The sequence below is a fragment of the Sapajus apella genome, unplaced genomic scaffold, assembly GCF_009761245.1.
Source record: "Sapajus apella isolate SASKATOON/1434 unplaced genomic scaffold, GSC_monkey_1.0 scaffold13, whole genome shotgun sequence".
NCBI lineage: Eukaryota > Metazoa > Chordata > Mammalia > Primates > Cebidae > Sapajus > Sapajus apella.
Window position 1 is genome coordinate 30,014,810 of NW_022436953.1, and position 27,725 is coordinate 30,042,534.

The 27,725-nt window shown below is 44.6% G+C and overlaps 1 protein-coding gene across 2 annotated transcripts in view; it reads left to right on the forward strand.

Annotated features, from left to right (window-relative positions):
• DOCK1 (dedicator of cytokinesis 1) overlaps positions 1–27,725 on the forward strand; it is a 528,332-nt gene that overhangs the window by 52,068 nt on the left and 448,539 nt on the right. For both annotated transcript variants that reach the window (XM_032281990.1, XM_032281991.1), the window contains exons 2-7: positions 725–808; positions 8,838–8,878; positions 13,124–13,179; positions 19,081–19,177; positions 21,996–22,144; positions 27,220–27,355. In XM_032281990.1, coding sequence (XP_032137881.1) covers positions 725–808; positions 8,838–8,878; positions 13,124–13,179; positions 19,081–19,177; positions 21,996–22,144; positions 27,220–27,355 — 563 coding nt within the window. The remainder of the gene's footprint in view (positions 1–724; positions 809–8,837; positions 8,879–13,123; positions 13,180–19,080; positions 19,178–21,995; positions 22,145–27,219; positions 27,356–27,725) is intronic.

Consider the following 27,725-nt stretch of genomic DNA (forward strand, 5'->3'; position numbering starts at 1 on the left):
TATATATATATATATATATATATATATATATATAAACTAAGAGTGGGCTAGTTGAGTACTTTTTGAGCCTCAAACACTTTGTACATCCTTTTCACACCAGTGACTGTTGCCTTTATTCCATAATGCATGAGCAAAAGTGTGGTTTTGAATTTAACGGTATGACTTTTTAGGGGCTTATGTAGGAGCAGTTTGATCCTTTTGCAAAATAGGAGCAGCTTTGTGTCAGGATAAACATGGGATTTCAGACGTTTCTTGCTGATCATTCAGTTTTAGGGATTTCTTTTAACATAGGACATATTTTTGTCTACTGGGATTGTGATGTCTTCTATTGGCTTAATATCAACATTTCTGCATGATAATTTTTTTAATTTGCAAAGAATATTCGGTCCATGTACAATTGATTCATAGGAAGATAAAAAAAATCTAGTGTAAATAAAAAATAGTATTGAAGTGGCAATCAAAACGCTGTTAATGATGTTTTCTTACGTCACTTAAGATCATCCGGTGTCGTGAGTAGTTATGAATTTCTCCTCCTTAAACTAGTGACCCTTTACATTTGTCTGAAAGAAAAGGCGACTTCTGTGGGTGTCAGAGAGGATGATCCAAGCGGTGACTGAATGTATTTCAATATTAAAAACAACAGCATTAACACAAGCCAACACGACTCAGCACGGTCACTTCTATCTTGACGATTACTAATATGTTTCCCTTTTTTTCATTACAGCTTTTTATAACTATGATGCCAGAGGAGCAGATGAACTGTCTTTACAGATTGGAGACACTGTGCACATCTTAGAGACATATGAAGGTGCGTATGCATCTTGGTATCTTTTATACGTTCGGGCAGATGGCACATCTTCCCAGTGCGTGCTGGGCAACGCATTCCTCTGTTACAGATGCATAGACAGTAATGCTCCCTTCTCAGGCCCACTTTCTTGCAGATGGATACTGTTTCAGGTAAGGGTACTAGTGAGGCTGTCTGTTGTTTAAATGATGCTTTATTAAAGTGAACTTAAAACTAAAATTCCTTCCCCCCTCCTTTTTTTTTTAGACAGAGACTCGCTCTGTCGACCAGTCTGGAGTGCAGTGGTGCAGTCTTGGCTCACTGCAACCTCTACCTCCTGGGTTCAAGCAATTCTTCTGCCTCAGCCTCCCGAGTAACTGGGACTATATGTGTGCATCACCACGTCCAGCTAATTTTTGTATTTTTAGTAGTGACAGGGTTTTACCATATTGGCCAGGCTAGTCTCAAACTCCTGACCTTGTGATCTGCCTGCCTCGGCCTCTCAAATTGCTGGGATTACAGGCATGAGCCACTGTGCTGTCCTAAAATTCCCATTTTTAAACTTGTTGACTCCTTGTAAAGCTTTTTGTTTGTTTGTTTTGAGACAAGTCTCGCTCTGTCACCCAGGGTGGAATGCGGTGGCCCTGTCTCAGCTCACTGCAACCTCCACCTCCCGGGTACCAGTGATTCTCGTGCCTTAGCCTCCTGAGTAGATGGGATTACAGGTGCCTGCCACTGTGCCTGGTTAATTTTTTTGTGTTTTTAGTAGAGACGGCTTTTCACCATGTTGGTCAGGCTGGTCTCAAACTCCTGACCTCAGCTGATCTGCCCACCTCAGCCTCCCAAAGTGCTGGGGTTACAGGCATGGTCCACTCTGCCCGGCTAAGTGTGTGTAAATCTTGTTTGTTAACAATTGACCACTCAATAAAAAGTATGTTTAAGATATTTTAGTTAACTTCATTGTTTTGTTTTGTTTTTGAGACAGGGTCTTGCTCTGTCACGCGGGTTGAAGTGCAGTGGCACAATCACAGCTCACTGCAGGCAGCCTCCACCTCTTAGGCTCAAGCAGTCCTCCCACTTCAGCCTCCCAAGTAGCTGGGTCTACAGGTGCCTGCTACCACCCTCAGCTAATTTTTATATTTTTTGTAGAGACAGGGTTTCACCATGTTGCCCAGGCTGGTCCTGAACTCCTGAGCTCAAGTGATTTGCCTGCCTCAGCCTCTCAGAGTGCTGGAATTACAGGTGTGAGCCACCGTGCCCAGCCTGCTTCATTGTTTTGATGTGTTTGATGGGAACTGAGATTTTTTCTTTTAATGCTTTCACTTAGATTGGTTAGCAGCATGCCTCAGAAACTACAATTTTCATCTCTTATTTCCTTTCCTTTTTTTTTTTTTTTTTAAACCTGTAATCCCCATTTTCTTGGGATGAACAGAGATTTATGACAGTTGCATGGGATGCCATCCAATGAAGCAATTTCTTTTTTTTGAGACAGAGTTTCATTCTTGTTGCCCAGGCTGGAGTGCAATGGTGTGATCTGAGCTCACTACAACCTCCTCCTCCTGGGTTCAAGTGATTCTCCTGTTTTAGCGTCCTGAGTAGCTGGAATTACAGGCATGCACCATCACATCCAGCTAATTCTGTATTTTTAGTAGAGATGGAGTTTCTTAATGTTGGTCAGGCTGATCTTGAACTCCTGATCTCAGGTGATCTGCCTCCCTCAGCCCCCCAAAGTGCTGGGATTACAGGCATGAGCCACCGCGCCCAACCTGAAGCAATTGTTATAATTATCCAATAAATAAACTGTTGGTGACAGTGGTTTTCCAGTGTCCTTGGCTTTTCAGAAAATTTGTTTTCACATTTCATGTCTTGCAAATAATTTGAGCAGGCCATAATTCATTTTATGCTGCAGTTATTGTTGCATAGAAGGGAAGAAATGATGGGCTTGATTTTTTTAAAGACTGCTCCGATCTGGAGGTTTTGTAAGATTGTGTTTTGTAACACTGTGTTTTCTTATTTTGTTGGCTTAATTTCCTGCTTGAAAGGGTGGTTCCCATACAGCATATGAATAAAAAGGATAATTTCAGTAGCAAAATTGCCTTTTCCCCAGGTTTAAGAAAACCCTTCCACGTGCGTGGTGGGGGTGAGAGGGGAAATCGAAGACATCCCGTAGTAATCAACCAACTGCACTTCTAACTTGACCCTTGAAATCCACTTTGCAAGGAATGAAGTAGTGCTAAGCTTTCCTGCTGGAGGCAAACTCTGGCCAGCTCCTGGTAGACTCCTCTGAAACACACAGACCTATTAACATACCCATATTCATGGCCCTTATTCCCCCATCTGATGCATGCTGTACCTTCACTAAAAAAGTCCTATCTGAAAAGAAAATCGACTTTAGTGGCCTCTGCCTGGAAGCCAGTGCAGCTCTGCAAAACCAACCCGACTCCTTTAGTGGATGAAAAGTTGTGATGGGTCTTCTGCTTGTTTTCCGTGTTTACAGCTGACAGCTGTGTTCCCTTATCTCCTCAGCATGCGTTGCCAGTGCCTGAGAGGAGACAGAGAGAAATTAAGTAGAGGTTAGGGATCAAACAGCTCATCTCAGCCACTTTTTGGATCTGAAGGGAATGGCTTTTGTATCTTTTTTAACTTTTGCTGCCGCTCAGTTGAAGTTGAAATCTCGGTTAATAAACACTGGGCAGTGATGTCATTCCTGAATAGTTAATGATTTCCTGTGGCCCCTGGGCATGTGGGGACTGCAATTTCTTGTTTTTTCCTTCATGATAGGAATGTGTGTGTGGTGTTTTGTTTTTTGTTGGGTTTTTTTTTTTTTTTTGAGACCGAGTCTTGCTATGTCGTCCAGGCTGGTGTATGGTGGCGTGATCTCAGCTCCCTGCAACTTCCACCTCCCCAGTTCAAGGAATTCTCCTGCCTCAGCCTCCCAGGTAGTTGGGACTACAGGTGCCTGCCGCCACGCCCAGCTGAGGAATGTGTTTTTTAAACAATGAGATCCTCAGGCATGTCAGTGGTCCTTTGTTTGTTGTTGTTGTTTTTTTTTGAACCCCAGTCTTACTCTGTTGCCCAGGCTGGAGTACTGTGGTGTGATCTCAGCTCACTGCAACCCCTGCCTCCTGGGTTCAAGGGATTCTTCTGCCTCAGTCTCCCGAGTGGCTGGGACTACAGGCACCCGCCACCACACCTGGCTAAGAAATGTGTTTTTTAAACAGTGGAATCCTCAGGCATGTCATGGTCCTTGTAATACATGTAACTTCAAAAATATCTGATTGCAGATATTTGACTTTTTGACATCATGATAAGGGATCCACAGTGAACGTTAATTTTCTGAGCTAGTCAATCTTTCTAGGTTCTGATTAAAATATTTGAGTCTTCGTAAAAGCTCTTTAGCATAAAATGAATTTCCGTTCCTTGACAGCTAACTTTTTGGTTTTAATCTGAATCTAATCAGAGAAATGCATTTGGAGAACTATTAATAGTTTTGACTTTGAGAAGTGTGGTGACTTTTTGTCATTAAATAGAAAGGGAATAATGTACTTTTATTTGTTTTCCAATTTCTTCCTCTTGTTTTCTCTAAATTTCATGACTTGTGTCAGAAGTCTGGGATTTTCTTTTTCTTTCCTTGGCTCTCCTTTTCATCTTAGGCAGTTTTTCTGTTTAGCAAGTTTGATCTTCTTTTTCTCTATGATCCTTTCCAGGATATTACAGAGCTTGCTCCAGAGGATAAAATTTCTAGATGATCACTCTTTGTTTTAAGGTTCAAAGACTAAATTTACCTTCAGGTTATGGTTAATTTCTCTTTCTTGGGCACAGGAAGGCTCACAGCATAGAACAAAGAAAATGAACTTTCTAGCTCATGGTGGAAGTAGGAAGAGCTTTGAGAGGTCATTCATGCAGGCCTCCTTTTAAACAGTCAGTGTCCTGGATCAACCAGAGAGGTGAGGCCAGGTCCCCAATGTTGATTGAGTGACTCCTGTGTGGTCAAGGGTGTCCAATCCTGCTGTGGGCTCCTTTCCATAGGGTCTCCAGGGCTTCCATAGGGTCCCCAGGGCGAGATGCTGTACCAGAGGGAAGCTGCAGGCATTGACCAAAGATTAGCAAATTGTCCTTTTGTTTCAGCCACATTCAAGCTTAATTTATTCAATTCTTTTTTTTTTTTTTTTTTTTTTTGAGATGGAGTCTTGCTCTGGTGCCCAGGCTGGAGTAGTGGCATGATCTTGGCTCACTGCAACTTCCACCTCCTGAGTTCAAGCAATTCTCCCTGTGTCAGCCTCCCGAGAAGCTGAGATTACAGGTGCCCTCCACCACACCCAGCTAATTTTTGTATTTTTAGTAGAGACAGGGTTTCCCCACATTGGCCAGGCTGGTCTCGAACTCCTGACCTCAGGTGATCCGCCTGCCTTGGCCTCCCAAAGTGCTGGGATTACAGGCATGAACCACTGCTCCCAGCCTTGTTCAAATCTTTAAAAGGAATAATGACACATTTTCTTCTAAAATAACTAGACCGCCATTTTCCTGTGCTGGACGGTGCTTTCCCTGAGTTTGGGACCATGTCTTGCCTATATTTGCCTGTTCCTTGGGTGGATGTCTCTTTTTTTGAGCAGGTTGGTTGACTACCTGGAGACCACTTGCAAGCCCTGCCAGGGAGAAGTTAATTCTGCTATGACAGCTGTGAGTCTTTCTCCTCCCAACCTCATCCTCTCTTTGCTGTTCCCCAGAGCAGCCAGGTCATCATTTTGTTCTGTTCCTTCACACTCCTGTGCAAAACCTCTGCCAGGAAACCCTCTCTCCTTCAGGCTGAACTCTGTCATGCAGAAGTTTTTGGGGTGACCCCTGCTCATCTTAGGGCCCCTCCAGTTTCTGAGCTCATGGAGGGCAGAGATTGGATCTAATCTGTTTCTGTATTTGTGCTGCCCAGTGTGGTCTCTGGCACATGATGTGTGTGCTCACTTAGTTGAAGAAATAGTGCATGCCAAAAATCCTGGAGAGAAAAACCGTAGGTTTTCATTTTGCTTAGGAAGGCTGTTAGAAGAGGAATCGACAATCTATGAACATTTAAGTAAAGATGCAAAACTCTTTTATGCCTACTGTTTGGCCCTTCTTCTCCCCACTCCCATGGAGAACCTTTCTACCGTGTTCGAAGTGGACTGTTGTTTGCCTGTGTTGTTATGCAGCTTGGCATGCATCTATGTTTAACGGATGTAAGTGTGTGGTTAGAGTCTTGTTCTGTTTCTTATTTTCCCCAGTGCTCCATTTAAGAGGCACTGTGCTCTCTGTGTCCCTTTAGCCCATGGTTCTAACTGCATGGTGTACGCAGCTCATGTTAACTGCCTACCCCACCAGTAATGAGTACTCAGGATGTCCCCACTTCCCACCACCCGAGATCAAGCTGCCCTGAGCATCCCGTGTCTGTCTCACTTTGCAGGGCACACAGATGTCTTTGGGCTGCGTTCCCAGGAGGGGGTTGCTGGGTCTCTGGTGTGGAGATGTAGACTTTGGATAAGCAGGGCCTGCTGTTCCCAGGCTGGCTGCTGCAGTCCACACTGCTGCCCACGGTGACCCGGGGCATCTTGGATCCTGCGGTGTTCTGCTTCTGCCGCTCTTAACTATGCACTTTCCATTTCTTAGATTATTATGAAACTGAAGGATCTCTTCATACGTGTGGCGGTCTTATGGGTTTCTTCTGTACATAGTTTGTAAACTTTTCTCATTTTTTTTTTTTTTTTTAAACAGAGTCTCGCTCTGTCACCAGGCTGGAGTGCGTGGCGTGATCTTGGCTCACTGCAACCTCTGCCTCCCTGGTTCAAGCGATTCTCCTGCCTCAGCCTCCCAAGTAGCTGGGATTACAGGTGCCCGCCACTACGCCTGGCCAATTTTTGTATTTTTAGTAGAGACGGGGTTTTGCTGTGTCGGCCAGGCTGGTCTTGCAACTCTGGACCTCAGGTGATCCGCCTGCCTCCGCCTCCCAGAATGCCAGGATTACAGGAGTGAGCCACTGCTCCCGGTCTCATTTTCTTACTATTCTTAGTTACTATCTTTTTTGTTTGTGTGTTTCTGCATTATTTCTTTGTATAGTCTAAGACATTAATCTTAGTTTCAAAAAAGAAAGGACATGTTGAAAATGCAGGAAGTCTATAACAGGATAAAGGACAGTCGTTGAAATTGAGTACACAGCTTTGAATAACGCATTCCACTGACCTTTCCTTTTCCTTTCTGATATGTGAACACTGTGTCTTAGATGGGCGCCGATACTGGGCCTGCTTATCGAAACCGCTGAACTCGACAATATGGCTATCTGGAGATAATCCTTCAAATGCGTGGCTGAAATCTAGGCATTTTTGTATCTGAGGTTCACTCTAATCAATCTGTTGACTCTCCATGTCAAGACAGTGAAATGAGTTCAATTCGTCATAACTGGGTCTTAGCAGAACCTTTGCAAGAGTCCCCGCAGTTTCTGTTCTCCTTTCTGGTTACAGAGAAAACAGCTGTTTAGTGATCCCTTGGGGATTCTGCTCATCTTAACACCATCACCATCTTATGATATTGATTATGGTTCATAGTCATCCTCTTCATCCCTGGTTGTTAAAATGTTCACCTTTTGAGAGTGGTGGAGGCCAATGGCTGCAACGGTGGCCTGCTTTCATCTGTCTGAACTTGCTCTGTAACTCATACATCTTTGGTTTCTGAGGTTTGGCTTATTAATAGTGTAAAGAAACCCAATATTTGGTTATTCTCTGGGAATTTACCCAGCTTACATTTTCCAAGTACACTCTGTCACTCTGTGACAGGGTCCTTTTGTTCCTATGGGGCAGAGTTGGGATTTGTCTTTAAGCTTTTATTTTATTTTGATTTATTTAGAGATAGAGTCTTGCTCTGTCACCCAGGCTGGAGTGCAGTGGCATGATCTCAGCTCACTGCAACCTCTGCCTCTCTGGGTCAAGCAATTCTCTTGCCTCAGCCTCCTGAGTAGCTAGGATTACAGGCGTTTGCCACCATGCTCAGCTAATTTTTATATTTTTTAGTAGAGATGGCATTTCACCATGTCAGCCAGGCTGGTCTCGAGCTCCTGACCTCAAGTGATCCACCTGCCTTGGCCTTCCAAAGTGCTAGGATTATAGGCGTGAGCCACTGCACCTGGCCTCTTTGAGCTTTTGCTTCCCAGAAGCTAGATGGCCTGGAGCAAATTCAGAATGTTTGGGATTAAAAAATCATCCATCTCACCTCACAAATAGTGGGGTTCTTGGAGTCTGGATACTGACTATAGACCCCGGGGTCTTTGCAGGGCAGTTTCTGTCCTCAGCGTTACAGCGGGTGCCAGGCGTGTAGCTGGGTCTGGTCCCTTGTTGAAGGGACTCCTCGTTGGTATCCATGGCATGCAGATGGTTGGAGTATATCTTCTTTCTGCTCTTACTCTCCTCTTTCTCTCACCACTTGGAAGGAGGGAGAGGTAGAGCCTGGGCCAAACCCAAAGAGGCAGGTGTGCCCTGTGCTTGGCCGTGGAGCTTCCTGTGGGTTGAAGGCTGTGTTGTTGCTACAGAAGTACTTTGTGAGGTTGTGGCTGCCCCAGGAGAAAGTGCCCTGTCTTGAAGCAGGAGGAAGTCATCTCTCAACGGGTTTTCTCTTTTGGGCTAGCGAGATGCTGGTATGTGCCCTTGGAGAGATCTTGGTCTAAATCAGGCAGAGGGAGAGCTAAGAAAATATATACACAAGGAGCCTACTCAGGACCAGGGGTTAAAAGGACAAATCTTCCCCTTGGAACTGTGTATCTGAACTTCAAATGCTGCTTCTGAGCCATGTGAGACAATGGAGGGGAAGGCGTGCAGGCCCGCATATTAAGGTTGCCAGCCGGACTCTGGGTGTGCTGTTGAAATGCTCTCTGGGAAAACATGTAGTATATCTCCAAAGCCTTAGGCTCATTGAAAATGCTGGCAACAAACTGACCTCACTGGTTCTGCCAGACAGTGAGTTGTACACATTACGAATGTATTGTGAGGACCCTAATACGTCTCTTTGTACTAACTGTTTCCACTTTGTGTTTGTTTAGGGTGGTACCGAGGTTACACCTTAAGAAAAAAGTCTAAGAAGGTAAGTCATTCTTCTTAAACACAGTGCATGTCTCTTCGTAAATCAAACCTTGAGAGGAAATCAATTCCATCTCATTTGTGTCTGAGAGTTTTACTTCTATATCTCTTTCTCTGAATTTAAAAAAATATATGGGTAGGGGTGTGAACGACCTTGGATTGTTTTCTTCTGAACAGTATGTGTACATAGAATTCTAGCTTCGCTGGGCATAGTGGCTCACACCTGTAATCCCAGCACTTTGGGAGGCTGAGGTGGGCAGATCATGAGGTCAGGAGTTTGAGACCAGCCTGGCCAAGAGACCAACCTGGCTAATATGGTGAAATATCGTCTCTACTAAAAATACAAAAATTAGCTGGGTGTAGTGGTGGGTGCCTGTAGTCCCAGCTACTCGGGAGGCTGAGGCAGGAGAATTGCTTGAATCCGGGAGGTGGAGGTTGCAGTGACCTGAGATCACACCATTGCTCTCCAGCCTGGGTGACAGAGCGAGACTCCGACTCAAAAAAAAAAAAAAAAAATTGTAGCTTCATCTCTGTGAATTGCTGGGTTGTGATATAGTGTTGGCCTGTTGTCTTCTGTTCATGATAGAATTTTGTGTCCTTTTTAGGCCTGCGTGTGTCAGAGAATGATCTGAGTAAAGTGACTTTAAGAAAAAAATTATTGCTGATAGTTGTCAACCTTGTGTTGTCCTTAATAATAGATTAGCAAATTTGCAAAGCTCATGCATACTCTTTTCCTCTTGCATATAACTATTTTATACTGCCTAAGTCGAACTGTGAAGAAAGGAGCTGTGCTCGTCTAGAGCGGTTTGCATGAGTGGTTGTTTGAATTTCTGAAACTCAGACATGTAATTACCCCTTGGGCCATTGTGGTGGGCACTCCCATACACAATTCTGTTGTGGCTTTAACATTCTTAGCTTCACAGAACCTAATTATGGCTCTTCTGTTTTATTCTATGACATTATGATTTTGAAGTAACCCCTATTCTAAGCTGTGGTTGGGCTGTCCATGTTAACAGATAGGTTTTAATATCTAATTATGCTTGACTGATGGTTCATTTTACTTTTGTGTCCTAAATTTGCCTCTCATTATCTCCTCATTGGGCTGGACTTTCGATTGTGATGTGTTCCTGTAATAGGGCCTCCAAAGTCAAGTGGGCCAAGTGCCAGGGCCTTCCCACTCTGCCCTCCCCAGAGCCCCAACCCAGGCTTTGCTGAGCAGGCCAGAGTGGGTCATCCTCTCACACAAGCAGCACTTGGGAAGGGTACAGGGTGGTCCCTGTGGCAGCCCTCCTATGGCATAGTCATGCCTAATGTGAGAGACACTGTTAGGAAGTCCGTGAGCCAGATCTGCAAATCGGGACCAGGACCCCTCACCTCCACCTTGCCAACCTTAGACTGGGCTACAGGTCTCTACATATCTGGTGACCTACAGCCTTGAAGTCTGGACAAGATTGATTTCAACCAAGTGGATGGTGGAATAGATTCCTCCAACGAAAGTTCTATTTTCATGCTGATTTTCCATTCTACAGTCAAGAGTGAATTCCAGCCAGGCACAATGGTGTGTACCTGTAGTCCCAGCAACTTGAGAGACTGAAGTGGGAGCTTAGGAGTTTGAGACCAGCTTCAGCTGGACATAATGAGTGAGATCTGTCTCTTAAAAAACAGAGTGTATTCCTGCAGATGAAACTCTGAATTTGGGAAAGCTGCAGTTGAAAACTTTAGTAATAAGAGATTAGAATCATGGACTAATATGACCCTCCCCCATCCCACTCCTACATAGAACATGGCTGTTGCGTCCTGGGCTAGATGCGTCCTGGGTTGGACGTGTCCTGCGTTGGACGTGCCCCAGGCAAGCTGTTCCTTTTTCTTTGAATCTTACTTGGTATTTGTTGTCACCTTCTCCAATTTGAGATCTCTGCCATTCCTCCAGCACCTCCCTGAATCATAGTACTTTTGCACTACACCTGCACGCCATGACATCATAACTCATTCATAACTCATTGATACAGTAGAGCTGGGTAGGGCATAGCTATTTTTCCATCTAAGATCTCCATTGGTAGATGAGGAAATCCAAGCCTTACAGAGATGTAAATTTGTAAGGGGCCTCCCAGGCAGTAGCAGAAAAGGAATGCGGGCCCTAAGAATCCTGACACCACGTGCCTGTAAACAACTTTCCGGTAGTTGTAAGTGTGCAGTTGTTCAGGGGGTTGCTGAACAGGCCCAGTGGAAGTGGCTCATTTCAAACCTGCAGGTGTGTCCAGCCTCACGCAGTCATTGTCCTTCCTGTGGCTTCTTGAGTCTCCGGTGAGTTTGCTGAGATTGAGGGTTGTGTCTGCTGGTGGACATGGACAGGGCTGGGGTTGGTTTTTCGTTTTCTTCCCCCATCTTGGTAGGTACCCGTGGCCATCGTGGAAAGACACCCAGGGTGTCCCTGGGATTTGGAGGTGTCCCAGATAATCAGGACCTGAACGCGGCAACCCAGCATTGCGTCCCTTCAGACTTCGTTTTTTTTTTTTTTTTTTTTATTATTAATGTTTTATTTTTTTGGAGTCGGGGTCTTGCTTTGTGACTCAGACTGGAGTGCAGTGGTGTGATCATAGATCACTGCCACCTCAACTTCCTGGGGTCAGTGGATTCTCTTCCCTCAACCTCCCAAAGAGCTGGGACTACAGGTGTGCACCACCACACCTAGCTAATTTGTAAAAGGTCTTTGCAAAGATGGGGTCTCACCATCTTGCCCTGACTGGCAGTGAGCTCCTAGGCTCTGAGGCTCAAGCGATCCTCCTGAAGTGCTGGTTGCAGGTGTCAGCCTCTGCACAGGCCCAGCCTTCTCTGTTGCTCAGCCTCTGACTCTCTGCCTGATGCCTTCCCTCTCTGTGGTAATTCTTCCTTATATGGAATTTGGCCACTTTCCTCCTTGGCAGAAGCAACATGAATCATTGATGCCTGCTGGACCATTCAGCCCCCTGCATGCCCCCTGCCCTTTCCAAGCTTGATTAGTAGTTTGGTTTCTGCATTCTTCAGGGCTGGATGCCAGGGAAACCCAGGCAGATGCTCCCCTTCCCACAACAGGTGCCTTAAGGCCATAGGCGGCCACTGAATTGATTTCTGCCGCACGCACTAAATCTCATGCAGGAAGTGGTAGCCGGGTTGCATTGTACTGCCCAAGACCCATGCCCTCTTGCCCCATTTCTTGCCTTCCTTTGCCAACCTCTGCTTTACTCCAGTAAGGGAGTTATTTTGCTTGCCCAGGAAGCAGGGCCCTAACTTTTTTTTTTTTTTTTTTTTTTAATTCTGAGACAATCTTGCTCTGTCACCCAGGTTGGAGTACAGTGGCAGGATCTCTGCTCGTTGCAACCTCCACCTCCCGGGTTCAAGCGATTCTCCTGCCTCAGCCTTCTGAGTAGCTGGGATTACAGGCGTGCATCACCACACCCAGCTGATTTTTATATATTTAGTAGAGATGGAGTTTCAGCTGGTCTTGAACTCCTGGTCTCAAGTGATCCACACACCTCGGCCTCCCAAAGTGCTGGGATTATAGGCGTGAGCCACTGCGCCTGGCCTAGGACCCAAACTCTTGATAAAGCTCCTCCTGGCACTTCACAGACTGTGCCTGATGCTGAGTGTCCTGTTGAGAAATTCCGCCCCAGGCTTCCTTCTCTTGGGTTCCCATGTGCATTGTCCTTGAGAGATACAGGCCACCTTATCAGTGGAAGCTAGGGTGTGTCCCTAGGCATTGTGCAGATTGGGCGAAATTCAGCCCGCCTTCCTGTATTTTACATGTTTGGGAGGTCTCTGAGAAAGTCCCTGTGGGTCTGGGTACATGGTCAGTGCACAAGGGACAATTGGTGGTATATGCCAACTTTCATCATTTTGAACGAGGAGACCATCATCACAAATTGCTTTTGAGGTATCAGTTGGCCTTTGATCTGCCTGTGTTGAGGCCAAAAGGGTGTGATCTATGGAGCAGCCTGCGAATTGCCTGCATCTTTGTGGACTTTTTCCCTTACAAGTCTGTTGTCTGTTTTCTTCTAAGACATCTGCAGACTCTGCAGTACAAGTTGATTGAGTTGCTGTCTTTTCTACTTCGTGTTTTCTTTGATATTTTATATATGGGGATTAGCATAAGACTTGAAAAATTAATAGCGATCTAGCCACCCCTCACCCCACCTTTTTGGGAACTATTGTTTGATTTGTAATCAGCAATCCTATTGATAATAAAAGCCACTGTTTTTTATTTCTCCCAAAGGGCATATTTCCTGCTTCATATATTCATCTTAAAGAAGCGATTGTTGAAGGAAAAGGGTGAGTCTGGTCTTGATGTTTAAATGAAGAATTGCAATTACTATATTTGGCTTTTCTGCTCTTTTGTATGCTGGGGTAATAGGAGAGGGTCAAGACAATGGGTGTGATTGACTCCAGTGGGACAGGAATTTTGGGGAGACAGAGGGGTCTTGTGATTCAGAGTTGTGTTTAACATAGCTTTGATCCTTTATAGAGTGTCAGCACCATACTTGCAGTCACTGTCCTTAAACCTGGGGTCACTATTGGGGAGCACTTGCCATAGTGCTCTGTGCTTCCTCCATGAGCTACAGACTCCATTTGACAGAGACTTCAAAGCCCCCCAGCTCTGAGTCCCGTTTTTTTGGAAAGACATTGCAGGCTGTGATACAAATGGAGTTTAGGGTGAATCAACAGTTGTTAAATTGGGACATGGCTGAATTTACATTTTGTCTAATTGTGATGTATGTTTCCTAGAGGTTATAAAACTTATATATAAGATCATTAAAAGGACATTTCTAGAACAGGAGCCCATTAGGCAGGAATGGCAAATGAATAACCAGGTGTGAACTTGGAAGAAGGAACATTAAAATGTTTTCTTTTTTTGTCTCTGCTACATCTTCACACTCAGTTAAATATGTAAATTATAAAATTACTAATCATATGATTACTGCATAATGACATCTTTTTGGCTGATTAAAAAATTGCCTTTCCAAGCACTGTACTTTTAACATATGAAAAGGACCGTTTGGGTTCCATAGTCCCGTGATGCATAATTAAAACGAAGAACATAATTTAGAGGCATGAATGGTGATGACCTGGAGTATGGTACTTTTCAGACAGATAAAGTGTTTTGTATGCAAAGTCTTAAAGGGAAGAAAAAGTTGAAACTTTCCGTCTGTGGAAGTAACTGAATAAAGTGTGCTTTATCTCTGTGTTAGAATCCTTAACAGCAGACTGTATATGATTATTTAAAAAGCACTTTGATGTATACAAAAGAATGTATGTAAAATGTAATTATGAAGGATGATAAAATGAAGAACAGGTTATTCCGAGTGTCCATAAGTAGAGTCACACTAACCAGACAGGCAGACAGAGACACATTTGGCTCCTCTTCCTGGGCCTTCTGTTCCAAGGTGCCCCTCTGTGAGCAAATGCAGAGAGCTACGGTGAAATGAGCAGTTTATTTATTTATTTTTTTTTTGAGACAGAGTTTCGCTCTTGTTACCCAGGCTGGGGTGCAATGGCGCGATCTCGGCTCACCGCAACCTCCGCCTCCTGGGTTCAGGCAATTCTCCTGCCTCAGCCTCCTGAGTAGCTGGGATTACAGGCACGCACCACCATGCCCAGCTAATTTTTTTTTGTAGTTTTAGTAGAGGTGGGGTTTCACCATGTTGACCAGGATGGTCTCGATCGAAATGAGCAGTTTAGAAGCAATTTCCCTGCCGCTGCTTTGGGTTGCCTGGGATTGTTCTCCACACTCATTACCTGGCTGTGTCTGTCTCCCTTGCTGCGGCTGCTCAAGCCTGTCTTCCCAACAGCTCCCTCCCTGAAGAAAGCCCGCCTTCAGGCTTGACAGCTAATCTCACCCCTCTTGTTTCCCTCCAGGTCGTTGTAGACTTCCCCCTTTCCTTCTTCTCCCAGTCCTTTCTCCTTTCCAGTACCAGTGTGGGCCACGCTTTCCTCTCACCTCTGCTTGCCTTCTTGCTCTCCAAGTTTATTGTCCTGTCTCTCTTGAAGAGTCTCTGTCTTTCTCTCTTTCAGGATCCGTCTCTTGCTGGTCTCTTACATTTTGTTCTCATATGGTCCCTGTCTTGCAGGCTCCCTTGTAAGGCTCTTTTTTGCATGGTCTCTCTCTTGCGTGATCTGTCTCTTGCAGGCTCTGTCTTTCTCTTGAAGCCTTTCTCTTGCAAGGCTCTCTCTCGTGGTCTCTCCCACAATGTCTCTCTTGCCTCATCTCTCTTCTCTCTGGACGCTAGCCTTCATTCATTGTCAGACATCCCAAATGACTCCTATATGCCATTTACCATTGATTCTGTACCTATTCCCCCATAACCAAAGCCATTTCCATTTTGTCCCCCACCCTTTCCCCGGTACTGACGTGGTTAGCAATGCCTCCTCATGTCCAGACTCACAGTGTCTTCTCATCATCCGCCCCTGGTGCTCTACTGCAGCGTTGTACACTGTTGGTCCCCGCTTCACTGAAAGCTCCTCTTAACTCCGATGCTCAGTCTCTTTTTCTTGTTATGCTGACCTGCTGCTCAGGCACGTTACCATCTTCTCTGTCCCCTGTCCACCTCTGAGGGTGCTGTCCTGGCCTTCTCCTGCTTCCTCGTTGCCCCTCCCTGATTGACATGGCCTCTGTTGCATTCCCCTCTTCAGCTGATCTGTCTCTGCGGGTGATGTTCACATCATGACCTCCTGCCATGACTTGTCTCTTGACCTCTGATTCAGTTGGGCAGCCAAGTAGCTAATGAGAATCATTCCCACTGTTGGGTGAGCATCTGCTACGTCCCATCCATTCGCTTTTCAAAAAAAATTATTATTTTTATTTTGTATTTTCTTTTTTAGACAGAGTCTCGCTCTGTCATCCAGGTTGGAGTGCAGTGGTGAGATCTCGGCTCACTGTAACCTCGGCCTCCGAGGTTCAAGCGATTCTCTTCCTTAGCCTCCCCAGTAGCTGGGACTATCGGCATGCACCACCATGCCCAGTTTTGTTTTTTTTTTTTCAGTAGAGATGGGGTTTCACCATGTTGGCTAGGCTGGTCTTGAATTCCTGACCTTAAGTGATCTGCCCGCCTTGGCCTCCTGAAGTTATGGGATCACCAAAAAATTATTATTTTAGATTTGACAAATAAAAATTATATGTATTTATGGTATATAATATGATGTTTTGAAGTTTGTATTCCTTGTGGAATGGCTAAATCAGACTAATTACGTGTGCATTACCTTACATACTTATCATTTATTTGTAGTGAGAACACTTAAATTCTACTCTCAATAATTTCGAATATACAGTGCGTAGCTGTTGACTAGTCACCTTGGTGTAGGATGGATCTGTTGAACTTAGTTTTCCTATCTGACAGAAACTTGGTATCCCTTTGACTCAGCGTCTCCCCACTCCCCTATATTCCATTCATCCATTCATTCTTTCTTATTTTTGAGATGGAGTCTCGCTCTGTCACTCAGTGGGGAGTGCAGTGGCATGATCTCTGCTCACTGCAACCTTCTCCTCCTGGGTTCAAGTGATTCTCAGCTTTCCAAGTAGCTGGGATTACAGGTGTATGCCAACATGCTTGACTAATTTTTGTATTTTTAGTAGAGATGGGGTTTTGCCGTATTGGCCAGTCTGGTCTGGAACTCGCGACCTCAGGTGATTTACCTGCCTCGGCCTCCCAAAGTGCTGGGATTACAGGCATGAGCCACTGCACCCAGCCCCATTCATTCTTAAAGATACTCTGCTTTGATGCTCTTGCCCTCAGGCATTGTTGGGGTGACATATTCTTTAACCCCGGTGGGTAACAAGGGGGTGACAAAGATAAGAAAATAAAGCCAGATCAAATGTGTTAGTGCAAGCTGGCACGTTGATCTAAGAGATCGACTGGGCCTACCAGAAGGGAGGAACCTAAGGAGGAACCAGAACCAACAGCAGGACGTGGTAAATGTACTGAGGCCCTATTCACATGGTGAAAGGGAGGGTCCGTTGAGCTCCATACTTCTTGTAGCCAGTGTGAGGAGCGCCCAGTGAACTCAACCCAGGGTCCATAAGATGAAAACAGTCCAGGTGCTGTTGCAGATCCTCACACTGTGAGCGGAAGGAAGTCCATTACATTAATGGACCACATTTCCATCCGTATCCTTACTGGGAAACCTGGGGACATCCCTGGCAGGGCTGTTTTAATAGTCAGGTTCTTCAGTAGATAGACACTGATGGTGGCTCATGAAAGGGTCACTTTTTTTTTCTTTTGAGATGGGATCTTGCTCTGTTGCCCAGGCTGGAGTGCAGTGGTGTAATCTTGGTTCACTGCAACTTCTACCTCCTGGGTTCAAGTGATTCTCTGCCTCAGCCTTCCGAGTATCTGGAATTACAGGCCTGCACCACCATGCCCAGATAATTTTTTGTATTTTTTTTTTTTTTTTTTAGTAGAGACAGGGTTTCACCATGTTGACCAGGATGGTCTTCAACTCCTGACCTCAGGTGATGCACCTGCCTTGGCCTCCCAGAGCACTGGGATTATAGGCATGAGCCATTGTGCTCTGCCCAAAGGATCATTCTTTTTTTATTTAATTAATTAATTAATTTATTTTGAGATGAAGTCTTGCTCTTGTTTCCCAGGCTGGAGTACAATGGCACCATCTCAGCTCACTGCCACCTCCACCTCCTGGGTTCAAGTGATTCTCCTGCCTCAGCCTCCCGAGTAGCTGGGATTACAGGTGTCCACCACCAAGCCTGGCTAATTTTTGTAGTTTTAGTAGAGACGGGGTTTCACCATGTTGGCCAGACTGGTATCAAATTCCTGACCTTGTGATCCGCCCGCCTCGGTCTCTCAGAGAGCTGGGATTACAGGCTTGAGCCACCACACCTGGCCAGGGTCATTCTTAATAACAGTTTTCTAGGGGATGATATCGCCTGCACCCTTTCCTCTGACTTCAGGTTCTGGACCTATCCACGAGATCACCATCCTTTCAGGATCGCATTGTCGCTTGCTTTGGGATCCTCCCCTCCGCTATCAATAAGTAATTGCAGGCCTGATCCCCAACTGTGAGCCACAGTCAGGGATCCTTCCACAGGCCTGGGCTCTGTGTACATCAAGGGATGTAGGTGGGACCTATTGTAGCATCCCTCCGCATTCCATGCCAGCCACATTCTTGCCTGTTGAGGACACACAGAGAACCTCTAGGGCCAGCTAGCCTAACTGCATTAGCCACAAATTCATTCTCTTCCCCAGCCCTCAGTAGGCTGAGTCTTACTCAGCATGGTCCCCGGCCCAGAGCACATGCCCGGAAAGCAATGGTTGATATGATGAACATCAGCACATAGGTATGTAATGAGTAAGAATAAGTCAAGGGGCTGGGCATGGTGGCTTATGCCTGTAATTGCAGCACTTTGCGAGGCTGAGGCGGGCGGATCACCTGAAGTCGGGAGTTCACGATCACCCTGTCCAACATGGTAAAACCCCATCTCTACTAAGAATACAAAAATTAGCTGGATGTGGTGGTATGCATCTGTAATCCCAGCTACTAGGGAGGCTGAGGCAGAAGAATTGCTTGAACCTGGGAGGCGGAGATTGTAGTGAACCTTGATTGCTCCACTGTACTCCAGCCTGAGTGACAAAGCCAGACACCATCTCAAAAAAAAAAAAAAAAAAAAAAAAAAAAAAGTTTAATCAGAGTTGGGATCAGATAGAGTAACCATGGACCTTTGAAGCTGTAACCTCTCTCATATTTTGCCAAGGATAACCGCTTCGTGTATTATCATGTAATGAGTTTTATACATGATGGAAAATGTAAAAATCATCTTAACCCAAACTGCAATTTAATGCCACATGGACTGGCTATAATTTATGGCATCTTTAAGATAGATGGGTACACATATATGAATATACCTTACTTTTGCCAGGCCTTGACGTTCTGTATGTAGACTTTTAATGGAATATTATTTGTCTCCTTCATCTTACCTTGACATGTGAGGTAGATGGCTTACGTGCAGGGTAATGTATGAACCTTCTGAAGCTCTGTACAAATAGAACTTGTCATTCCTAGAGATGTATGTATTTATATGTGTGAACTCAGACTTATTTGTAGATTTTCTTCCCATTTGCTTAAATACTGAGCTCTGTGGTCTAGATGTGAAATTCACCAGGCACAACTCACAGCAGGTGGTGAAACCGTGGACTCAGTTGCTCTTTCCTTCTTTCCTCCCAGGCAACATGAAACGGTCATCCCGGGTGACCTCCCCCTCATCCAGGAAGTCACCACGACTCTCCGAGAGTGGTCCACCATCTGGAGGCAGCTCTACGTGGTGAGAAAATGAAATATTCATTCAAAGCTTAGAAATAGAGAGTGGGCTTTTTGACCCTAATATACCAATGGGATGTTTTTCTTTCTCAGGGAACCTTAAAAGCAGAGCTTCTGAGACAGGGTTTTACTCAGAAAGGGCCAAGGACATGGCTGAGAGTTTAGCCACTGTTGGGGGCCCTGTGCCCTTGGACCTGCGGTGTATTTGGGTGTATTACAGTGAGCTGTAAGGGAGGAGACCGTAGGATGTGTCTTTCCTTGCACTGGAAGGGGAAATATGGTTGTTTTCAGGCCCCTGGAGCATGGGATCAGGCAGTGTGTGTTGATGTCACCTTTAAAACAGTAATAGGTGTTTATTTAAGGATCCAGTAAAAGGTAATTACTACTTATTTTTTTTTTGCTGTTGTCTGACAGTAGGTAATGCCTCTTATCATTTAAGAACAACAACAGTCTTCTGGATTTACCCGTGTTTGTGACAGGGATAGGGAAATATTTTACATCCCAGCTTTATGTGCAATTGTCCAGTTCTCCTGATCACAGAAGAAGTCTTATTAATGCAGAGAGGGTGAAGCTCTGACATCTTCCATTTCATATTCCCTCAGGGTATTTCTTTGCACATAAATTCATATTTGCAGAAGATTACCTTTTGTTAAGCTTGTATTTCTATTCAGAGTGTTGATTTCTCATATGCTAATGTTATTATCACCAAGCAAGGGCTCTGGGAGGAAGTCGGTACGTTAATTTCTTGAGAACATAGAAAACTTCCTAAAGTCCCACAGCTGCTCGTTGGGCAGGCTTGCTGTTTTTGATTATACAGTGGTTTCCTGTAATGCACAGTAATAAGCAGTTGCAGTAATTGTCATCAAATGTACTCAAAAACCTAAAAGCATAAAGTTAGCCATGAATGTTTTGTGTAAATCTGAGCAATTTTGTAGTCAGTGTTTCATCTTCAACTTAGCAATTTTTAAACAAAAATATGGCAACAAAACAAACAGGAGTTGATACTAATAGTCAGTGGACCTGCTTGAGTCTGTAACCCTAGAGTAGGTATGCGTAATGATGACCACCTTGGTTTCCTTTTACAAAACTTAAATTTGCCTTTGATGGGCTTACGTTGTTAGATTTGTGCAAAGAAAGCGAAGCCAAAAAATGGTTATAATATTTTTATATGGGCTGGTTGCGGTGGCTCATGCCTGTAATCCCAGCACTTTGGGAGGCTGACGGGGATGGATCACCTGAGGTCAGGAGTTTGAGACCAGCCTGGCCAACATGGCGAAACCCCATCTCTATTAAAAATAGAAAAATTAGCTAGATATGGTGGTGCACCCCTGTAGTCCCAGCTACTTGGGAAGCTGAGGCAGGAGAATCTCTTGGGAAGGCAGAGGTTGCAATGATATGAGCTTAGATTGCACACTGTACTCCAGCCTGGGTAACAGAGTGAGACCCCTTCTGCAAAAAGAAAAAAAATATATATATATATGCATTTTTTGCTCTACTCTGTCATTGTAGATATTAGCAAAGTATTAAGGATTTTAGATAGTTAATATGGCCTTAGAGCAATGGATAAGAGAAGGCGGTGTGGATATCAGAAACTCCTAGAAAGAAGGTTGAATGCCAGAGTGAGGTATGTGGTTCAGATATGTAGAAGGAGAGTTTTCTAAAAGAGTAGAAGTGAACACATTTAATGTTTTAAAGGGACAATGTCATTTAGGTATCTTTTTATTTATTCATTTTTTGAGACATGGAATGCTCTGTTGCCCAGGCTGGAGTGCAGTGGCACAATCACAGCTCTCTGCAGCCTTGACCTCCTGGGCTCAAGCGATGCTCCCACCTCAGCCTCCTGAGTAGCTGGGACTAACCCCGCTCAGCCGAGTTTTTAATTTTTGAAGAGACGAGGTCTCCTTATGTTGCTCAGACTGGTCTCCAACTCCTGGTATCAAGCAGTCCTCCTGCCTCTGCCTCCCGAAGTGCTGGGATTACAGTTCTGAGCTACCAAGCCCAGCAATGCTTAGAATTTTATCACATTAGGTTCCACCTAGATTTCTTTTCATGGGAAGAACCACCGAGTTATTTCCCTTCAGATAATCAGTAATCTCCTTGATTGTTGTACGCTTTTAATTGCTAGCTGCAAACTGTTGCTTTGCTTTGAACCATCAATCCCATCAAAAATCTTAGGAAGTGGTAAGAAGTGTGACTCTTGCATCTTATTTGCATTTTACTCTTGTCACAAAAGCACCAAGAGTTTGTACATGGAGATTTGGCCTCTTGCAAAAGTGTCGCGTGTGGGTTGGACACACCACAGTGTGTGGGATCCGTCTTCTTCCCTGTAGCTCAGCTGCGAGCAAGGTTGATGAGTTCAGGTCCTCAGTATGCTGAGAACGGTCCAGGTGCAGGGTGTTCTGAAGACCGTATGCAGGTTGTAGGATTCAGATCTTTAGGCTCAGATGAATTCTGGAGGAGCTTTAAGAGCTGTCCATCTCTGATCCAGATGCAGGAAGCTCATAAGCAGGTGTGGAGCCTCAAGGCCTAGCCTCTGGTCGGATTGATCACCTTTTTGCTTCAGTGGGGCATAGAATGTTGGGTGAAGTCTTGGGGATTAGGCATTACTTTTTATTCTTTTAATCTTTACTATCTCATGGAAAGAAAATTCCATATAATACGTTCCAGCTTATGCTGATAGCACCTTTTAATTCAACATGCATGAAATCTCATGATATGGTACTTACACCTCATGTGTATTTGAAGAGATATGCATTCTCTACCATCTCCACAGTGCTGTTTTATAACAATATCTTTATGGTTGGGTTTTCTCCCCCGTATAGCAAGATAACAGGGAGATGTTTCGAAGTGTACGGCGCATGATCTATGACCTTATTGAATGGCGATCACAAATTCTCTCTGGAACTCTACCGCAGGATGAGCTCAAAGAACTGAAGAAGAAGGTCACAGCCAAAATTGATTATGGAAACAGGTTTGTTTATTTGAAAGATGATTATAAGCTTAAATTATCCAATGTAATAACATCACTATAAGCCTTGAGGAGACCAAGATCACCTTTGATCATAAAACAAAATTTCTACCATCAAAGTGATGGCATGTTTTTCATTTTGAAAAGGATGAGGTATTTTCCACTGGACTCTGAGCTGGGGAATCTTGTGAGCCATTCTTGAAACCTTGTCATTCTTCAAGTGACAGAGTCAAGAAGCCAGGGAACCTGTCGTTTTCACTGTTCTGGAGAAGACCCCATCACTACTCCCCTAGCAAGGAACTTTTACTTTCTGATCACAGTTTTTGACTTTGAGTCCAGATCCTGGGGGTGCCTTGTGTAGTGACAAGCAACAGGTTTCTTTCCACGGAATCCCAAGTTCTGAGAGTTGGAGTGGACATTCGATCATGGAAAGTTTGTCACCTGTGTAGGTTTGCCAGATTTCACAGAAAGAAACAGGAATATAGACCAGTTAAATTTCACTGCAGATGAACAACAAATAGTTGCTTTGTGCAATTATGTCTCTTACCAAAGTTCCTATCCAGAGCAGGCATCCCCGTAGCTCTACATGAACGCCTTTAGTGCTCACCCCTGCCTACAGCTGTACTTCCTACTGTTAGCATGTGTTTTTTGATGCTGAAAGGAAACAAGCTACTCTGATCCTAATTATGCTGGGTTCTGTGACCAGAATGAGGCCATGCCCTTTTCCACCTGATAATTTTTGGTTTTTCCTAGAATAGCAGATCTGCAGAAGCCTTAAAAAGTACCTGGTCACATGGTTCCCAAATGCTCTTCTGTATCAGAATCACTTGGATAGCTGTTGAAATATAGAATCCCGAGACTTACCCCTTAAGGCTCTGATTTGTGCTATCTGGGATACTGACTGGAAATCTCAGGTTGGTTTTTTTTTCTGAGACAGAGTTTCACTCTTATTGCCCGACTGGAGTGCAATGGTGCGATCTCGGCTTACTGCAACCTCTGCTTCCTGGGTTCAAGCGATTCTTCTGCCTCAGCTTCCTGAGTAGCTGGGATTATAGGCATGTGCCGCCATGCCTGGCTAATTTTGTATTTTTAGTAGAGACAGGGTTTCTCCATGTTGATAAATGCTGCCTTGAACTCCTGACCTCAGGTGATTTGCCTGCCTCAGCCTCCCAAAGTGCTGGGATTACAGGCGTGAGCCACCATGCCTGGCCGGAAACCTCAGTTCTTAAAATAGAGTTGGGTTGTGCTGGACAGCAAATTTGGAAAACTTCTGGTTTAATTCAACCCCCTCATTTTACACATTGCAATGTGGAAGTCAGAAAAGGGAAGGGGTTTGCTTCAGCCATTCCACAGAAAGGAGTCCGGGTAAATCAGAGAACGTTTCTGTAAAATCAGAATTATCACATAATTATCTGGTAATTTATATTTTGAAGTGCGAAAAATTTCTTAAAGCAACGTTATGAGCAAGATGTAGGGTTTAAATTCAAAACACTGTAGGAGAGGTTTTTTTATTTTTTCCAGAAAGCCTGAGATATTAGCTATTGTTGCAGTAAAACCCATTTCAAGACCACCTGCTTAAAAAAGCAAACTTTTGAAGCTTTGATTTGATTTTCTATTGGAGCATCATAATTTAAACTTACGTTCAGAGACCACCTGCTTCATTTGGCCGCAGGAAGCTGGCAAAGTACATTGTATCATGGAACAATCTAGTTAAGGAAGGAAGTGTTTACAAATGCAATTTACTACTTTGATAGGAAATATAGTCCTTAATAAGATAGGGTTTTTACCCAAGGATCTCCAGCCTCCTTCATAATTTCTTCAAAGCCCAGGACTGCACATATCTTCCTAGTCCTTCCTTCAGAAAACCTAAATGATATCACACTGTTGAATGTTTGATTTTAAGGTAGGTGGATTTAATAAGGAAAAGGTCTTTTGTTTCTTTTTCATTCATCACTTAGGCATTCTTGCCTTTTTAATTTACTTATTTTTAACCTGGGTGGAGGGTTTGGGGGAACTATTTGAAAATGTGATGAAGGTCTTGGACCATATCTCTAGAAAAATGCATGTACAAAATACACACAGGCACACAGACCCCCCCAACACAGACAGACAGACACACATACCCAGTTCTGCACATGATTTCAGGTTGTTGTGGGGGTTCCTAGCCTGTGCTCATAGGTGCATTAGGCCTCCATGGACTTCCTCTCTCCATTGTGTTGCTGTGGTAACTCACACCTTCGTAATGGAAACTCACTTCAATTCAGAACCAGCTGCACACTGGTTGCTGAGAACAACACGCAGAAGGGTTGGCTGGACAGGCCACTTCGTATGATGGTTTGCAAATGGCATTCTGGAAGCAACATGGCCCTGCCATGGGAGAGTTCTGACGCAGCACCCAGGCTCTGGGCTCTTCTGAATGCTTGGCTTTGGAATAAATAACGTCTCCCAGCTTAGGTTTCCTCCTCTGTGCCGTGGTTCTGACTGTCAGCCCTGGCAGGTGTGAGGTTATGACATGGTAGGAAGAGCACAGTAGGCTGGCACAGGGCCGTCCCCTTGTGTATTCCCTGAGGGAGCCCAATTCTGCGTGGCCTGCAGGACCTACTGGCTGGGCCTCCTAAGCTGGTGCTTTATAGCTCCCCTGGCACCAGCATTTGCCTGCCCATACCAGAACTGATCATGCCTATACCAGAAGTGGCCACACCCCCATAAACATTGGCTCTACCCATAGTAGTACTGATTCTATCCATGTGTTACTGACCCCTGTCCAGACCAGTATTGACCTCGCCCACACCAGCACAAACCAGGCATATACCTTCACTGACCCCGCCCATATCAGTATTGACCCCACCCACACTCTCACTGACCCCGCCCATACCAGCACACCCCGTTAGGGTTAGGGGCTGGTTCAGGGGTAGGATAAGGAGGAGTATCTGGGAGGGAGGAGCCTGCCTTGTTAGTGAGACATGTTGCAAAGATAAGTAATGAGGCCTTAAAATGCTTTTTAAGTTTTCTCCAGATGTCTTTCTGTCGGTCTTGAGGCACCCCGCTTACATTGCAGCCACCGACGCTGTTTTCATGCAGTGCAAAAAGCCTCTATTTGTTTAAAGTCTGTTTACCCTGATGCTGTTGACAGGCCTAGTTGGTCCTCCTGCTTCACCAGGAATTTGCTCAATAGATATTAAAAGGAAAAAGTGAGGTTTCTGTATTTACCTTTCCAGTGGCATAGTGGCTGAGCAAAACTCCGAAGACTCTGTTTGAGCTGCTGGCAGACGCATATCTAGCTTTAGGGTGTGTGACCTGGAGACTCAAAGTCTCCCGGTAGTTTTTCTAGATGGAGCATTTATGGGCAATTCAACCTTCCTTTTTAATTTGTAATTATAAAGATGTTCTCTAATTAAAATTTATCATTCTTTCAAATGACTCTCTTTTTCATATTGTTAAAAAAGCCTGCTTCCATGGGCTTGTTAATTACAAGAATATAATCCCAACAGTAGGGTAAGAGGTATATGTAGTTAGTTTTCTGCCCTAAGACCTGCATGTTTTATTAATAGGAAAGCCAGAACGTACCGCCAGATCACAGCTCTTGATCTCTTTGGTTACACAGTTGCCTGTGTTCCTTAAATCAAAGCTGTATTTTTTATGGTAAAAAACACCTGACAACTTTGTTGGATTTGAGGAATCAGAGAGAATGTTCCCTGAAGTATGCGCTGGTATAGACTGGACAGGTATATTAGCTAGGTGTTGCTTGTGTTGTGTTTTTAGTTGGCGACTACATTTCGCCATCTGGCCAGGAAGTTGCTTCACCTTATTTTAGATAATATTCATATGTTTGGTGTCCGCACACAATAGAACTTCTGTATTGAAAATCTTCCTGTGGCCTAATATAAGGACTACAAGGGACTTGAAGTAGAAGGGGAGATGTGCAGGGGACACTGCCAGGGTCAGTGGGGAGTAAATAAGGTGGTGGGTGGATCTCTCCTCTGAGTTTTCTTCCCTCTCTCCCTTAACTCAGTGATGATGTCACAACTGCCAACTTTGTGTTTGGGTTGATGGATGTATATGAAATTGCATATATAGGTGAGTGTGTGTGTGTGTGTGTGTGTGTGTGTGTGTGTTTGTGCGCGCGTGTGCATATGTAGTGTGCCTTAGTCTGGGCACGGTGGCTCACGCCTGCAATCCCAGCACTTTGGGAGGCTGGGTGGATCGCCTGAGGTCAGAAGTTGAGACCAGGCTGGCTAACATGGCAAAACCTCATCTCTGCTAAAAATACGAAAATTAGCTGGGTGTGGTAGCACACGCCTGTAATTCCAGCTACTCAGGAGGCTGAGGCAGGAGAATCGCTTGAACCTGGGAGATGAAAGTTGCAGTGAGCAGAGATCATGCCATTGCACTCTAGCCTGGGCAACAAGAATGAGACTCTGTCTCACACACGCACACAAATAGTGTGCCTTAAAACTTTTCATATTTTATATAATAATTAGTAATACATTTTACTTGGGCCTTGTAGATCTGTAAAACTTCTCATTTGAAGCCAAAGACACTGTTGATTGCAGTGGAAGTAAAAACTGAGGATTATTTTTTTACTTCTCCCAATGTGACATATTTTGAGTTAAAGCAACCTCCAAAAATTGTAATTTCCTAATATTTGTGGGCAAACCCAACTTTCTAGGATTTTTTTCTTTTTTTTTTTTTTTTGACAGAGCCTTGCTCTTGTTGCCCGGGTTGGAGTGCAATGGCATGATCTCGGCTCACCACAACCTCCACTTCCGGGGTTCAAGCAATTCTCCTGCCTCAGCCTCCCGAGTAGCTGGGATTACAGGCAACCGCCAACATGCCTGGCTAATTTTTGTATTTTTAGTAGAGATGGGGTTTCGCCATGTTGGCCAGGCTGGTCTCAAACTCCTGACCTCGTGATCTGCCCACCTTGGCCTCCCAAAGTGCTGGGATTACAGGCAAGAGCCACCGTGCCCAGCCCTCTAGGATGTTTTCACATGCTCAGTTGCTGTGATGGAAGTTGTGCTAGAAAATTCAACCAACTTGTCTTGTGTCCATGAACTTCTAAATTCTTGTTGTTCTAGAATTCTAGATTTGGACCTGGTGGTTAGAGATGAAGACGGGAATATTTTGGATCCAGAATTAACTAGTACGATTAGTCTCTTCAGAGCTCATGAAATAGCTTCTAAACAAGTGGAGGAAAGGTTACAAGAGGAAAAAGTAAGTTTGACTCTCTGTAATGCGCCAGTCACATTTGGAACATGTTTTCTCAGCAATAGTTTTCAACCTTAATAAAATATCAGTGAATCCCAGAATATTTATTAAAAAAGAACCTGAAAAGGAGCAGCTATGGAGCGTGTGTCCTACAGTCACGAGTGGAAGGGAGTCTAGTGGCACAGCATGTCACCCGTGATATGAACGGGGGTTGGACAGCATTGTGTTTCATCTTAGGAGACAGGATCCTGATAACGTGGATCATCTGTCCAATGGGAAACAAGACATTTGTGTTCTCATCTGTCAAATGGGAAACAAGACTTGATTCTGCATTTCCTCTCTGGCAGTGGTAGGCAGGTGATGTATTCCAAGCTCA